At 35.7% G+C, this 17,598-nt stretch overlaps 1 protein-coding gene across 2 annotated transcripts in view; it reads right to left on the reverse strand.

Annotated features, from left to right (window-relative positions):
• Positions 1-214: 214 nt before the first annotated feature.
• Positions 215-17,598, reverse strand: part of LOC125649701 (sodium/calcium exchanger 3-like) — a 35,658-nt gene continuing 18,274 nt past the window's right edge. Inside the window, exons 3-11 of one of the 2 annotated variants that reach the window (XM_048877413.2) lie at positions 12,180-12,415; positions 11,675-11,877; positions 11,317-11,549; positions 10,804-11,036; positions 10,054-10,080; positions 6,292-6,397; positions 4,197-4,375; positions 3,683-4,012; positions 215-599 (exon numbers count right to left, since the gene is read on the reverse strand). In XM_048877413.2, coding sequence (XP_048733370.1) covers positions 357-599; positions 3,683-4,012; positions 4,197-4,375; positions 6,292-6,397; positions 10,054-10,080; positions 10,804-11,036; positions 11,317-11,549; positions 11,675-11,877; positions 12,180-12,415 — 1,790 coding nt within the window. In that variant the 3' untranslated portion in view covers positions 215-356. The remainder of the gene's footprint in view (positions 600-3,682; positions 4,013-4,196; positions 4,376-6,291; positions 6,398-10,053; positions 10,081-10,803; positions 11,037-11,316; positions 11,550-11,674; positions 11,878-12,179; positions 12,416-17,598) is intronic. The other variant, XM_048877422.2, reaches the window with a different exon arrangement.

Consider the following 17,598-nt stretch of genomic DNA (forward strand, 5'->3'; position numbering starts at 1 on the left):
TAATACCGTTGTACCTGCTGATCATGAATGGGACTTTTTTCAGTGCAATATTTTTGTGCGACTCGGACCTGAATCCAGTAATATATCTTGTATATATACTATGCACTGGTCGATATTTTAAAATGTTATATTGCGAATCTTTTTTTTTTTTTCTTCCTTTTTTTTTTTTTTTTTGGATATATACATGAATTGGATCAAAATGACAACGAAATAAAACTGACAATACAATTTATAAAAATTCATTTATCTGAAATAAAAATAACATATATAGCAAGAGTCAACAGAATAAAAAAAAGTATCACAGACTTAGAGACGAAAAAATGCATCACAACCTCACACGGCGGACACAGCCTCTATTAAATTTTCACTTCAATAATTTTGTACGCTTGTAGCGATGACATGATGACGTAAAAGAACCACAAGGTCACCAGAAGCAATCCCGAGGCATATTTAAACCCCTTAGGTCCACCTAGTTCTCCATTTCCAAAGGCTGCAAACTTCCGTCGAACGAACAACAACAAAACAGCTAAAATTGCACAGGAAGTGTATAAAATAACGCTAAATACCAACGTGTCAGCAGATACTTTAAATTTCTCGCCCTGAAATGGAAAAAAAAACCTATTATTATTACAATGTATTATGCATTATAAAGAATAACGATCATACAGCTGAATGTTTAATCGTTCAGTGGTATGGTATGTTAAGAGTGCAGAGATGCAAATGAATCCACAACGGACTGGTAGTCCTTGAACGTGCAAAGCCTTGAAGATAGGGACAACGAAGATAAAGCGCTTTCATTATGAATAAGACCCTTTACATAATTGAACGCTAGATAAAAACGTAAGTGCATGCTCTCCGTGACCCCTGATGATATAGTACATTTTTTGTGTCATAATCAGAAAAAACTTTAAATGTGGTCCATTTGAAACGATTAAGTAGAAAAGTGGATTCTAATTCATTCTAAGAATTTTAAAATAGTATACACTCTAATGACTTTCTACGAGAATGTTTGCCTTTACTAATACATTTCTTGATTAAAATGAACTTGGTAACGTAACATATTATGAAATACTGGGTTTAGCTGTACCACAGACTATATCACAAACAATGCGACACATTTGTTAGTTTATTAAATACGTATATGTTTTGGCTATTTTTCTATAGATCCATCGGTCTGAATCTACTGGATCTACAGACAATAGTTTCTGAATTTTGGATCGACTGTCTATTGGACGAACAACGTATTCCGGAAAACGAGGTATTCGTTTCGAATTTATACACTAATGTATACAGACGACAACAAACTTGTCAGATTCAGCAAGATTCCCAGAGTTCCATGAAGGAGATCTGGTAAACCACTTGAAAATAAAGACTCTAAAAATACAAAGAATTCAATTAAAACGCCATTTAATATGTTGAAGGCATACAATTTTTTCCGATTTCGAGAACTTTGCCAGTTTCGGAAGGGCTAAATTATAGGATAGAAAGTCCACTGTATATTGTTTGCAAAGTTTGATCAATTTAAATGTATCATATATTATTAACATTTTAAAATTTTCAAATTTCCTATGTCAGTTACCGAGGGCAATACTATACGGCCTAGTTTGATCATCAACCATAGTACTTAGTTGTCTAGTTGACTTCCGAAACTTAATTGCGCATGCATATATTGCTTCCGGACCTTTAGTGCGCATGTCTGGTTACTAAAGTTTAACCATTCTGTAAGCATAGGTTGCTGTGTGGTAGACCAGACATGCGCAGTAACACCTCTTCCGGTTTTGACTAAACGCAGTTCGATCGTACTAAGGTTCAACTCTAGTTGATGATCGAACTAGGCCGTACAGTGATTTAAATTGTGAACAATCAGAATATTTTCCCGAGGTGTTGGGAACAGCTGAATGTGTTCTAGTGCTCGAGACCAGTGGTCTATTGACTGATCAGAAATTAAAAAGCTGTTTTATTACCTAATGTATATGTATATGAGTAGTGCTTTAAAAGAAATTATGTTACCAATTCTAATTGCATTCAAATCATTTATTTAAAAAACAGAACTTGTGAATGTTATAGATTAGCATGAATATGAATTTGGAAATAATATTTATGTACATTGATCTTTCTATCCTATAGCAGGCTTTATGAAAAATGGTAACTTCTCAAAATCGGAGAAAATATCATTTTAATTTACGCAGTATGCCATCAAAATATTCAATGACGCACCAATATTTATTGAATTCTTTGTATTTTTAGAATTTTTTTCAAGAAGATTAACCAGGCTTGGATTTCTCGAAAAAATCTCAAACTTCAGTTTGAGTTTTCTGTTATTTGAGCAGTGAGAATTTGAGTAAAATCTCAGATTTGACTTGAGTTTTTTCTCTCCAGAAATCTAGACCAGATAACCTTCGCGGAGCTCTGTGTAAATTCGAAATGAATACTGGATTTTCCGGAATACGTCGGTCCAATAGAATGAATGGCAGCCCAGTAGATCGCTTTCCATACTTACTTGAATAGTTCAGACAGATGAATTTACAGTAAAAAAAACAAACAAACACCCAGAAATGCTCTACATATTTAACAAAACCACAAAATCTGTCGCGTTCGGTAGGCTGTTACCAGCAACTCGGAAAATGTCCTGGTCCATTGACTGATCAGACATTAAATAACTGTACAGTATTGTCCTATTGCACATACGCGTCTGCCAATATCTAAACACCTCATTATATATGCGTGTCCAAGGTCAATTAAGGATAACTACCTGAAGATTAATTATAAGCAAACAACAGATGGCAGCGCCCGAGAAACGAAAATGAAATACGACGTTTTGATATAAATTTATTGGAAATTTGATAATGATTTTTACATCATGGTTACCGGTGATCAATTGATAAATTATATTTCTCCTTGGAAAATTGAAGCTTTAAAAATTTGCGAGCAGAGGACTCGTATGTACTGGGATCAAGCAAGAAATGGTAGCTGTCGCGTTTGCAGCACGCCTCCTATGTTGCTACATTTTAATGAAGACAGAAAATGAGGAAAAACCAAAGAGTATATTAACCAGTACAAAATTGGAAAACGTTATGAAGTTTGCTACTGAATGGCTGAAGAAAGTGTTAACACCGTCATTTATCAATTTTAAAGGATGGGTCACTAGTACATCGACCTGTGTCAAATTGACACGAATGAAGAATGCACAGTTCATCGCCCCTTCTGGAGTTTTTGGTCACCATTATTACACCTGCTAAGACAACAATGTCGACCTGGCATCTTCAAAGAATATTTTTGGGTTGAAAAAACAATTGCTCTCAGTAAAATGAAAGCTTGGCAGAAAAGATTAATTGAGAGAATTCTTACCAATATGGCGTGTGTAAATTCATTACTATATTACCACGATTATTTGTATAAAACTGATTATGAATTATCATCAGCCAATTGTTCGTATAATAATTTTACTTAACATATATTACATTACTGTATTTGAACAATCTTAACATAAATATTCGTGGTAATATAATAATGAATTTACTAAGCCGGTGCAGTTTTACAATGGTGTGTTAACTCGGAAGTGAAATATATCCCTGATTGACAATGAACTAGTCCCAAAATAATTTGGTTGTATAGTACCGCATAAGTTCGGTTTACAAACATTTGGTTCGCCTTCAGTTTATTTTCACATTCGGTGTATTACCTTTGCTTCCCAGTAGATAGAGGCGATCAGCCACGGCAATCCCAAACCCAGGAAGACGTTGACGGCGTTGCTTCCGTTGATGTTCCCAATAGAACTATCGGCTGTCTTCTCGTTGACAGCTGCCACTTTACTGGCGAACGTATCGGGCATGCTGGTGCCCAAAGCAACAAAGGTAATGGCGACGACAGTCTTTTTTAGACCAATCAAACATCCAAATATGCTTGCCAGGTCGGATATCAAAGCTGTCATGAGACCGATCAACACCAGAGAACCGACAAAGGTGAGATATCCGCCAGCTACAGAGGGAGGTGGGATGAAGGCAAACAGAACCTAACAAATCGTGAATGAGAAATAACTTACTTTGAAAAATGCGACATCCTTAAATCAAACATCATATCAAGCTGAACACATCGAATGCCCTGGGGCTTAAAAAGGAAATATTGCGCGTTTCAAGCCTTTTTCTTATGAAGTATATTTCATTTGAATATACATGTATACAAACATTGAAACTTACTTTCCAGAAGAAGGAAATGAAATGTAACACGTAGTCTATAAACGTTGCGTTCTCAATGTCTCCACCATTTACATTCATTGCTTCGTTAAACTGTTCTCTCCATGAAGTTGTGTCCAATCGTAACCCATCTAAATTTTTCTTTGTTTGGTTTGCAATTCTTGATACAAGACCATCAAATTCTGAAAATAATGATACAACATATAGAAAGTCTAATGTGTAAACTCGCTCCATGATACATGCTATTTTGTACTATACATGTAGCTAGTTGGTTTTATGATCGAATACGTTCAACTGTGCACAGACCAGTCGCAGTAGCTCATTGGTGAACGTTCGTTTCGTAACTGGGTGGTCGTGAGTTCGAAACCCCACTCATGCCATGGCCGCGTCAAACCTAAGACGTTAACATAGGTAGTCATTGCTCCTTCGCCAAACTCTCGGCTTTTAGAAGTGAGAATCACGGGTCTTTAGGTATGACCTTTTAAAAAACAGAGGTCGCGACTGATGTTGGCACGTTAAAGAATAATCAATGCTAAGGCCCTGCGCGCTAAGCTTAGGTTTTTTGTGGTACTTCACCTACAGCTCGTGACGTCACAATATAAGTGAAAAATTCTCGGGACGTAAAACAAACAATCAATCAACTATGCACATTTCAATATTCCATGGTTGAAATATTTTTTGTTTTCCAAACTTGTGCAAATGAATTTTTAAATACCAATTTGAAATTTTACGAAAATATCAACCCCTTAGTTCAATTCATTCTCAAGATATCGAGCTGAATCTCAGCAATAGGGACCACAACCCCTGGTCATCAATTTTTTTTTTCTGAATAAACAATTTCCCCCCAAGTAATCGCATTGAAACCACACACATTGTGTGTGGGGTTGGTGGGTAGGTGTTTGTGTGTGGGGTTGGTGGGTAGGTGTTTGTGTGTGGGGTTGGTGGGTAGGTGTTTGTGTGTGGGGTTGGTGGGTAGGTGTTTGTGTGTGGGGTGGGTGGGTAGGTGTTTGTGTGTGGGGTTGGTGGGTAGGTGTTTGTGTGTGGGGGTGGATGGGTAGGTGTTTATGTGTGGGGTGGGTAGGTGTTTGTGTAGGTGCATGAGTGAGCATCTTGTTATATGTCCCATTTACGTAATTCTAACTTACGTCGAAACAACTTGAGCTTTAGATGAATTACCACAAATTTTGTCCTACATATGCAAGGCGCTCAGGAACGTAGCACTGATGGTTTTGCATCGTGCCAACGTCTGTCGCGACACAGATGTATAATGAGAGAGAGAGAGGGGGGGGGGTTCTCTTTGAATGAATTCCCAGTTCCTCCCCAGTCTGGGCTTGAACTCACGACCTGCAGAACCAAACCCCTTACTGCGCGTAACCAGCGTGCTAGAACGTTCACTCGACCACACAGGCAAGTTAAAAATCTTGCTTTTGATAATGAAATTCTTACCACTCTTTCCCAAGCTTCTCGATCATTGAGAAAGAAAATGATATTTGACGTAAATTTAAGAGGATCATACAAGATAAACACTACATTTCAAATATTTCATTCAGCACAAAGATTGCAATAACTTAGTAACTTTTGAATATATATAACTGCTCTAAGTGAATAAATATTGAATAAACGGCAAAGAGAAAATCACTATAAATGGATACCCACATCCGTATGCGTGCGTGCGTCGTTAAATAACCTACCTTTACCGTTAACCAGGGTAACAAAGACTGCTTGTCAATGTCTTTAACCAGAGTAACATTACTTACCAGTATCGTTAACCAGAGTAACATTACTTACCAGTATCGTTAATCAGAGTGGCATTACTTACCAGTATCGTTAATCAGAGTGGCATTACTTACCAGTATCGTTAATCAGAGTGACATTACTTACCAGTATCGTTAATCAGAGTGGCATTACTTACCAGTATCGTTAACCAGAGTGATTTTACTTACCAGTATCGTTAACCAGAGTGATACTACTTACCAGTATCGTTAACCAGAGTGACATTACTTACCAATATCGTTAACCAGAGTAACACTACTTACCAGTATCGTTAACCAGAGTAACACTACTTACCAGTATCGTTAACCAGAGTGACATTACTTACCGGTATCGTTAACCAGAGTGACTATTGCCTTGCTGATCTTTCCAATAGCAGCGCCAGTAGAAGGTGAGAATATTTCTATCTGGAAACTGTGATCTCTTTCCAGCACCTGTGATAAAAATCGCATTTTGTACATGTAAGATTTTAATGGTAGGTGCAATTTTGTTTGGAAGTCTATTCCCGGAATTTGCGTTATATTCCACTAATGCCGGAATTTGGTTTACATTATATTCCACTAATGCCGGAATTTGGTTTACATTAATATTCCACTAATGCCGGAATTTGGTTTACATTATATTCCACTAATGCCGGAATTTGATTTACATTCCACTAATGCCGGAATTTGGTTTACATTATATTCCACTAATGCCGGAATTTGGTTTACATTATATTCCACTAAGCCGGAATTTGGTTTACATTATATTCCACTAATGCCGGAATTTGGTTTACATTATATTCCACTAATGCCGGAATTTGATTTACATTCCACTAATGCCGGAATTTGGTTTACATTATATTCCACTAATGCCGGAATTTGGTTTACATTATATTCCACTAATGCCGGAATTTGGTTTACATTCCACTAATTGTAAAATGTAATAAGTGCATTCCAGTGGTGAATATATGGTATAATTACACTTCGATGAAAGTGATGTGCGATAATTAAATTTCAGGAGTAAACACTAAATCGTGCTTTATAAAAATTACTTAAAGTTGCTTACATCTTGTTTTAAATCATTTCTAATATTTCCCTTTTAAAAGCGATACTTTTCACATTTAGTAATTGTTTTAACTTACAAAGGATATTTCACTTCAACAATATCTCATTTTGTATTCTACATTTCAGTTCATCTTTATATATAGTGAAACTAATAGAGGCTTGTAAGTTATTTGAAACCTTCGCTCTTTCAATGATTTTATCATACAATAAAAGTACAGTAACTTTCCAAGTAATATCAAAATCCAAAACGGAGCTTATTTTCTACCACATACATGTATACCTCGTGATTTTGCTGCCAAAGATGTTTTATATCCTCTTCACTACAAAACTCACACAAAAAGATACATATTTTCTTTCCTTTGCTTACAAACAGAAGTGTTTGAAATGCCATGCAATCGTTTATAGTTGAATCCAACAACATACAGCAGTTAATTCCAAGATGCTATTCTATCTATTTTCATACAAAGAGTCTTAAAATCATAATAATAAATATTGAACTGTATACACCACTTCTCAAGTTTTAGGCTGATCTTACAATATCTTATTGATAAAATGTGAACATCGTATTTTACTCTTACAAACTTCACACACGTCCAGTCATTTTATTTGGGTGTGTATACGCTTTAACAGCCTCCTTCAGCGTGATATATTCACATCATATCTTATTCCTTTTTTAAATTTTATCGAGAAATACAAGATGTCGTACATTTCCCAATTTTCATCAAAAATAGTCTTAATATATGAAATACCACACTGCATTCATTTTAAAGCTAATTTACATAGAATGATAATATCTTGCAGAATGAATCAGAACTATTATGTGTTGAAACTTGAATGCAAAGTGCTACGAGATAATTTGAAACTTGATGGGGAAGATTGTATACGGCAGTAATACCCGTTAGGAGAAATGACGTATTAGAAGTAACACAGAACTATATGCATGATTTTTGTGCAATATTAGTATCCAATTGCAACAACAGAACAAAAATGCCCGAACTTTGGAATGTTGTTTAGTAACCTGCTCTGCAGTTTTTAAAATGACACAAAGAAGAATACAATGGTACCGGTATATAAAAATCCAGAGACAAATCGGCCACTTGTAACTCATTTGTTTGAGTCAAGCAATATGAAAAGTTGAGATATGATTTGATAACGTGCACCGCTAGGGTATATGTTACACCCTTCTGGAACTACATGTACGTACTGTATACCTATGTTAGCATACTCCAAGATCCATCACCAGACCAGATGAAACTAGGCCTTACAATGTGTAAGACATGGTTTGGACATGATTTGAATATTTATAGTCATAAAATTCAACAAGGAGGCCACAGTGACCTACGATTGGTTCGCGACCCCCCCCCCCCCTTCCTAAGATGTATCAACTGAACAAGTTTAATGGCCAAGAGTCAGACATATAAAATGTGTCAAATCGTTATCAATACAGTTGTACATTTCTTTTTATTACACACAAAAACAAATAAGAATATGAAGTTTAAAATTCTAAATTCTATTTTACACCATCAATGAATCAGAAACCCTGTTTTTAATTTTTATGAATAAAACTGTAGTACATGCTACACCCTTTATAAATGTGGGTTCTACTGGGGAAAAAAACAACTACATATTATCGTGTATTGTTACAACAATCAAAGTTTAAAATTCTACGTTAAATCTAACTAAAGTAAAAAGTTCTACAGGATTGTTTTCTGAATTCACCATTTGTTGAGCAGCAGATATGTAGTCACGTGGTTTTATACTGTTGGTATATCAGATTGTTGTTCAACAGTAGCGTTTTAAAACATTGAGATTAGGTTACGTTGGATGCTGTTTACAGACATACTGGATATTGTTTGGATATACTGAATATTGTTAACAGATATATTGAATATTCTTTACAGATACATTAAATATTGCTTACATATTGAATATTGTTCATATATTGAATATTGTTTATGTATTGAATATTGTTTATATATTGAATATTGATTTAAATATTGTTTACATATTGAACATTGTTTACATATCAAATATTGTTTACATATTGAATATTGTTTACATATTGAATATTGTTTGCGATAAACCTCTGTGCTGACTACTACACATTATTTCCACTAAAACATTGACAAATTGTTAATTAATTCAATTGCTGTTTGACAATTTGTCTGTAATAACATATATTTATTTTATACCCATTTGGAAATTTATTGGTATCACAGCACCCTAAACAGCATCTTCAGGAACCTACGACCAATTTTCTTCTTACATCCTGTGATACACAAAGGCGACATTTTCGCTGCACTTACACACATGTACATGTGACTTTATATGACCTATTGATAGCCAATGAAAATCGCTCAAATAGATTTCAGTAAAATAAAAATTTCTTTTGCAGATCTACGATAAAAGATCGCCAGCAAGTTGTAATTTATCAAATAATTCATTGATAACATCCATTGTGAATCGAAGAAAAAAATGGTGAAGAGTTAAACCCTTGACGCTTAGGAAACTGGGAAAAACAAGGAAAAAACTCTTGTATTGTTAACCGAGCCTTTTAAGCATAATTTTCACATATATGTCATGCATATCTACAATTTGTGGATCATCTTTGCCTCGAATTCGATATTCTGGCGCTCCACAAGATCGTTCAGAATACTTGTGAATTTCAACAAATGAAGCAAACTGTACCATTCAGACTGTCTTGATTTTTCATTGGCTGGATGTCGCCTAAAGACTCCATAATGCGGCCAATCAGTAAACACGGACTCAAGCGAAATACTTGACTTTGTGTGTCACGAAAGATAAGAGCAACTAAATCGACCGTGGTTTTCCCACGATTCCCGACAGTAATCACGAAGAATACTTTCCTAAATATGGCATGTTTCCTTTGTGATCTGTACACAGAAATCTAAAAATCAGCAATTTAATGCGGATATCATAGATTGCTATTTCCGACGACGTTTCCGTAAAATGTCTGTGGTGTACCATGTGATTACATATCTGCAGCTCGCATTGAATATTTTGTAAATGGCGTCAAATGTTACCTGTTCTTTATGTTTTCCATCATGAATCTGGTTGAATTAGAATTACAATGTATATAATTTGTTTTACAATATCATACACAATTTGTTATACCAATAATTACCAAATTTCAGATTCCTAAAAAAAATTCCTACAAGTATAATTAGTTATAATGACTCCGTACTTGGGATAGTCAAATCGTTCAGAAGCATTGCCTAGAAATGATTTTACATCAGATAACTTTGTGATGTTTTCAATTTCAAAAACCGCATTTCACAAATGCACTTCCTTGTCGTGCAAAGATTCAATAAATTCAACTAATTTTAGACTACCATTAGACTCTAGAAATTATCAACCTTTTCGCTACGATCGAGACGTAAGAATTTTTTTTTTTATTTTAGCTGAAACAAAATATGAGATTCTCAGGAAGCAGCTAATGAACTATTTAAAGCCTTCCTATCTGAAATCGATGTTCCATGTTTGTAAGGTGTCCAATAGCCGTTCTACTTTGTAAATCAATACAATTTCATTGTTAATGAAGTGAAATGAACAAAAAATGATCTGTAACTGGCCTTATAATAATTTTTGATATCGGAACAATCGAACAAAAATGAAGCATCCTCGACCTAGATACCATATACACTGACATATAAGTACGGAACAGTAAGATTATAAACCGTGATAGTCAATAATGTCATGTTCAGGAATATTTTACAAATGAAATACAGAAGACACCAAGAAAGCAATAAATCTGCAAATTTTAAAGAACTCACATTTGTCTCTAGAATTTTTAGATTGATAGATTTGCTTGTTTCGCCATGTTCAAACGTCAGAGTCCCGTCGCCTCCTACGTAGTCTTTGTTGTGTAGTGCAGTTAGGTCTTTGGTGCGCCATCTAACGGTGACCGTGCCATCTGCTCCATTAACTCGGTTAACAAAGATTTGTGCACATTCGTTGCTTTCTCGAATAATGTAGCTGGGTTTTGAAAATTCGAATTTGCCCGGCTCTACAATGTACACAACAGCATTATGTCACATCGTGGCTGTTTTTATTTTTTCACACGCAGCGATTGGGTGATTTTTCGATTATACCTAATGCCCCATACCTGTGAACATAAGCTGTATACCTTATACCATTAGTAAATTTCCCTATATACATTCATCACTTTGTTCAACTAATTTTAACACTTAAACTCATTATTGTAGTTGAAAGGAATACTAACGAAGTTCTCATCTCAGTAATATTACATTAAACACGTGTTACATCCGCTACTGCTATAGACTTACCATCATCATTTATAATGGTGATTTGGTTAATTGCCATTTTGCCTATCACCACATCTTTGTGTTCGTGAAGCAGACTGAGTTTGACGAAGAAGATCTCGTCTGGTTCCCACTCGTCATCATCTATGATTTCTATGTAGACCTCGCGTAGTCTCTCGTTGATGGCAAATTTGATATCTTCTTTTAAAGGTTTATAATCACTACCCGCCTCGGCAGTTCCGTCAATTGTTTCAACTCTGTTGGTGAAAAGTATTTTCATTCGTTTTAATGACTTCATGTAGCAATTAGACTTTGCATTTTAAGTCCATCATTACTGTCAAATGCCATGTAATAGATATTCACGTGAAATGAATTGACATACGTGACTGTGACAGGAATGTCCACTTTGCCATATCTTCTTATACCCACTCGGACTTTCCCCTCATTCTCCAGGACAGCTACGGACGATGCTGTAAATTCCACTACAGCTCGTGTTCCACTCTCACTCAGGTCCACCGTAGATACATCAGTATTTTCATTCATGTGGTGTTCGATCTCTTTTTGTCTATTTATTTTTTCGTAAAGCTGAAAGTAATTTATACTTGTGGGAATAAGTGCTGGTATCTTGTACACATACACATGCTACTTTAAATAAAACATACTCCTCTATTAATTTTAGAAAACATGTTTGATTCTAAGCTTATAGTTCCAATCATAAAATTTTCTCGAAAGATGATCATAAAAATTTGAAGATACCTAAGACTATGATTAATGTTAGAGGATTGAGACGGCTATTACAACATTATTCAGTGAAATGTCTGTATTTGCTAGAAAGTTTATCAAAAGATTTACGTTACTAAATTTTCGTGCTCCTCTTTTCAGTTTACCTCTCTCAGGGTGTGGTTGATCTTAGGCAGGAGTCGGTGGCCCCCGGTGAGACCCCTAACGGCGTGCACTCGATACCATCCCGCGTTGTGGTGTTGGTGTTCCTGTAACTGTTTAGTCAGTAGAAGTGTCGCCTCATCCTCAGTCAGCTCTTTGTGGTTTCTGCTAAGATCTTTCGCCATGTGAATAATGTCTACCGTTGCCTCTGATTCGTCGTCTGCGTCTATCTTGCTAAATTCTGGAGGGAGAAAATTTGGTTTGAAATGATTGTTTATTCTGCATTGGTCTTTCTTATAACAATTTGCTTGTATTGATTCTACTTGATATAGGCCGGATATATATTGGGGACAACATTAATGACAAAAATTATTAGTTTTATTCAAATTGATACCGGCAGAATAAAGATTTTTGAAAATTACAGTTACACAGAAACTGGTGATGAAATATGCGATGATGATGCAAATAAGGCATTAAAAATGCATTTGCAATTGATAAAACGAAAGGGAACTGTACACAAATGAATAAAACATGAAACACGATATTCCCTTTTCACCACGTTCTCCAATTCTATTAAAACCTGTTCATACAAGTATAACATCAATGAAACGATTTTGTATATGAGAAATGGTTTCTCGATTTGAAACACTTCGGACTTAAAAATCATAATTTATCAATGTAAACGATGCAAACTTCCTTTTCTATGGGACGTTGTTATTCCCTTGTTTGGGAGACAATAATACACTGTATGTATAATGCAGTTACAAACTCAGCTTTCACATTACGAAAATTAAATTTGAAATGATTCATCGCAGTTTTTCATGTTTTGTTCTAAAACTCAATATTTTCCTTCACATGACTTCACAATTTGATGCATGTATAAATGCAGGTTTTACTTTCGTAAATGTATGCGAAGTTATGGTTTCCTGTACGGGGGCTATTAGTCTGAGAAATAGCGAAAAATGTCGATTACTCAAGGAAATTTATGTACAGGTGTATGTCGTGAAATTTACTCGATTGTGAACTGGTCAACATGGAAATGATATCGATAGACTATAACACACACAAATAGTTTTCAAATTTTTGCGTGAGTACACTATCAATATTGACTTTATGTGTATATTATGGAATCCGGATAGGGCCACGTAGTTCACTATCGCACCATCGAGGTTTGGGTCGATGGTGCGATAATGCGATGACGATGGTGCGATAGCGCGATGACGATGGTAAGATGGCGCGATAATGCGATAACGATTGTGCGATACTACGATGATGCGATACCGATGGCACAATAACGATATCGCGTTATCGCATCATCGTCATCGTACCATCGCGTTATCGCAGTACCGCACTATCGTTATCGCATTATCGCGTCATCTTACCATCGTCATCGCGCTATCGCGTGATCGTCATCGCATTATCGCGGCATCGTACCATCGACCCAAACCTCGATGATGCGATAGTGAACTACGTGGCCCTATCCGGATTCCATAGTATATAACTACCGAGGATTGTTTAATATTTCATTTAAATCATCAAGGTAAATGAAACGTGACCATGGAGCATCAACAGCCACGGGGGAAATTTGAAACTAACTTTACACAAGTCTTAAAATCAAAATATTTTCTGATGCTAAGGAAATCAACTGCTTGGTAACCACAGCATTTTAGATCAACACATGCAATTTTAATTCAGTTATATTATTTCTCCATTTAAAGTAAGAGGAATGGGGCATTGACTGAGTAATCCGTATATTCCGCTGAAAATGTTAAGTCTAATTATATAAATACGTTCTTGATCTACAATTATAGATAAACCATGACTATCTAATTTTAATTAATTAGACTGGATAGAAACCAAGTCCATTTTGCAGTTATCTTGCTTTGTTCTGCAGACAACCAAGAATCAACTCCCTTGGCCGTAAGCGTAGCAGACGCCCAGTAGCGTGTCTCCGTTTTCCTGCACATTTGAACTTCAAAGCCTGTGTATAATTATTCATATAAATAAATACCTTTGATTTTACAGTATGCTTTTTTAAAAATCCCATTTACCCACCTCTATAGATAGAAAATAAATACTGTTCTGCGTTTTGTTTTTTGTTTTTTTCTCATTTAGTCATCAAAAGGCATGAATTGATACTTGCGCCTTGTAGTCCAAGCGAGATGATATTTGGTCTCCACTTTAGCGAATGACTTCCATTCGTCATTGCAATTATATTGAATTTTCTCCGTTATGGCTGATAATTTTTTGAATCCATTCACTAATGGCCAAGTGTCGAGTGTGTTTTGACTAACTGGAAATTGTGAGTTTGGCTAATTATGTAATTCCCCCTCTGCACATTCCAGGGTCAAGATCATTTCGCATTTAATGTGTGATCTTTATCTTCCGTTATTCACAAACACTCTTACTGGCTGCGTTCGAGATCGTAGTGGCTACGTAGTGCTAGGTAGTACTTCGAAGTTGAACGAACGTCTAAGTTAGCCCAACATAGGGGTAAGAAGCTTCAATTCATACAGTGCGTTCAATAGACCTAGATACTTAACCTAGCTGATACGGTCTTGAACGCAGCCCTGCTCTTTGAGTATGATGGCCAACATATGATGGTGATGTAGCTTTGTTGGGCCTGTCCGCTGCATTTGGCGGCCAAATTGTATTTGCAATACAGACCTCGAAGCGTGCTACTACACCTCAAATTCGTTCCGCGCATAATTCCGCGAAAACCGTTCAGTATTTCATATTTCGTGCAAAAATCGCACCGTGCAAGATCTACATGTAGCAACGCCCCAAAGAAACTTAAGACCGTGCACAATGTGCAAGTCATTCCGCTTTGGGATCTGGAAATGGTGGACGAGGACGGGACTTCTAACAATTATTTTAAAACTGCAGAAAAATGGATTTTCTAAAGGGAATATCCGTCGAATTCTCGAAACAAATAATGATATTAAAACCACCAAGCGAGGAACACCCAATACTGTTGTGACTCCCGAAAGCAATCTTGACACTTTTTAACAACACTTACGAGCAAGAGGTCCACAAGCCTCACCGGTTACAGGAGTATTAGTCAAAAGTATCACTAGTCCCAAAGGCTATGAAATCAATAATCACTTCCTGTTCTACATATCTAAGCTAAATTCTAATATTTAGTAGCAGTATCAAACAAGATCTGTTCTTAAAAAACAAATGTCCACGAAAGTCCCCATACCGGTGAAATACTAGACGATATATGAAAGGTGAAGATATCAAACAGTGTTCAATCTCATAACTCCTATAAGCAATACAAAATAGAGAGTTGGGCAAACACGGACCTCTGGATATACCAGAGGTGGGATCAGGTGCATAGGAGGAGTAAGCATCCCCTGTCGACCGGTCACACCCGCCGTGAGCCCTATATTTGGATTAGGTAAACGGAGTTATCCGTAGTCAAAATCAGTGTGCCAAGAACGGCCTAACAATCGGCATGAAACACGTCAGACAGCATTTGACCCAATGAAAGGTTGTATTGGCAAACTAGATACAGAATTTGCGAACTGCTGATTTTAAACGAGACTGTTGGAATCCCTGCACTATCAACTTGTTTGTCAGTAGCCTGCCTCGATTTAAAATTGACCTTACGCAGAACTAGCTCTTGCGTATCGAATCAGTTGAGATATGTAAACACAATATGCAGGTGATAATGGAATATTGCTGCATAAATATGGGAAGCTGACGATGGAGAAGTTGAAATCATCCCGTTTGTCATAGAGTTGAGTTGTTAGTTTGCCGTTAATATCTACTTTCAATAAAACATCTAACTATGAAGCAAACGTGGACGACTCTGTGGTGTCTTTTCTTTCGAGTTCACTGGGATATATTGAATCGACATATGAATGAAAATTATTATTGTTAATAGATATATCTAAATGTCGAAATGAAGGCCACAGCAAGATATTTTTTTCTTCTCACGTATAAGTTTTTGAATAAATTCTGCTTCATAGGAATATGAAAATAGGTCATCTAACAAAGGAGCACAATTCATGCCCATGGGGATTCCAACAGACTGTTGGAAGACCCGATCACCAAAGACTACGAAGATATTGTCAATGAGGAACTCCAGCGTATTCTTAATTTCAACTTCAGAGTACTTGTGCGTAGAATCAGAGTGGTGTTTAACATTTTTTTTTTGGATGACTGATCACTAGATATGAACATTTCCGTTTTCCATTTTTGTTGAAGAAGCAACTGTCTATGATGTCAAAAAGTCTAGTTTTTAATTTATCGTAAGGAATGGTCATATAAAGTGTAGAAAAGGCATTCGTTTTGATGATGTTGATTTGAGAAAAGCTTTGCGATTTCAAGTTTACTAAAAGTACTTTAGAAATTTTTGGAATCCCCATTTGAATTACGCCACTTCTTGCATAAATAAATAGAATTACAATTGAATTTTATTTTTTATGTACCCAATATCATAGTGCAGTTGAAATTGTAAATGAAATTTGGGATTAAAATACTATGAATCTGTTTGGGTAATCCTTGTAAACCCACTGAAACAACGTATGCATCATTTGGTATTATCACCCATGCGACTTTCTTTTTCACCTCCACTGACTCGCATTGGAGTTCGATTCCGTCAGGTGGTTTGATTTGCTGGCGACTATTAATTAGTTATTATTATTTATTTATTGCTTTCTTATTTATCCGAAGTGACATTCTTGTTGACTGGCTAACACGGAGTCTATGTGTAATTGTACCCCCACCCTCGAGAATATGTTTCAGTCTTGCATGACCAGAATTTGTTTCTCTTGTCATTTTAAAAATTCTGATAGTTTCTGTCTTGAAAAGAGGCTGAATCAATTATTATATTTTTTTAATGTGTCCCGGTATATACAATCTAATTAAAATCAGATTTTCTCTAACCGTTACAATGGCGCCTTCTCAGGTGTAACGGTTAGAGAAGATCTGATTTTAATTAGATTGCTGAAATATACAAATTGCACCTATATTTTAACGCAAACAACGAAACAGACGCCGCAATTTGAAATGATAATCGGTATGCAAGTCGAATAATCCGTCATTCAGTAACAATACAACTTTTACATTCTGTTTTATTTTCGAAGCTTAAGTCATTGAACTAATTAGTAAAAATGAAAATTTTTACTTGATGAAAAAGAATCTACCATGTGAGTGTGACAGGGTAATATTTTTCTAAAGTAAATATATTATTCCATTATATAGATTATGAAGATTAGTACATGACAAAAGTTGTCTTTACTTTTAATTTATTTTATGTACAACTTAATAGTATATGCAAATATCTCTAAAGTTATTTATAGAATATAGAACTCTTCAATTTCATTGGTTGTCCAAGTTCCCTCTCTTTACTATTGTTCACATTTTGAATTGTCTTCTAAGAGTATAGAAGTGTTTTCTAGAAGATTTCCCTAGTAC

The sequence above is a fragment of the Ostrea edulis genome, chromosome 4 (assembly GCF_947568905.1).
Source record: "Ostrea edulis chromosome 4, xbOstEdul1.1, whole genome shotgun sequence".
NCBI lineage: Eukaryota > Metazoa > Mollusca > Bivalvia > Ostreida > Ostreidae > Ostrea > Ostrea edulis.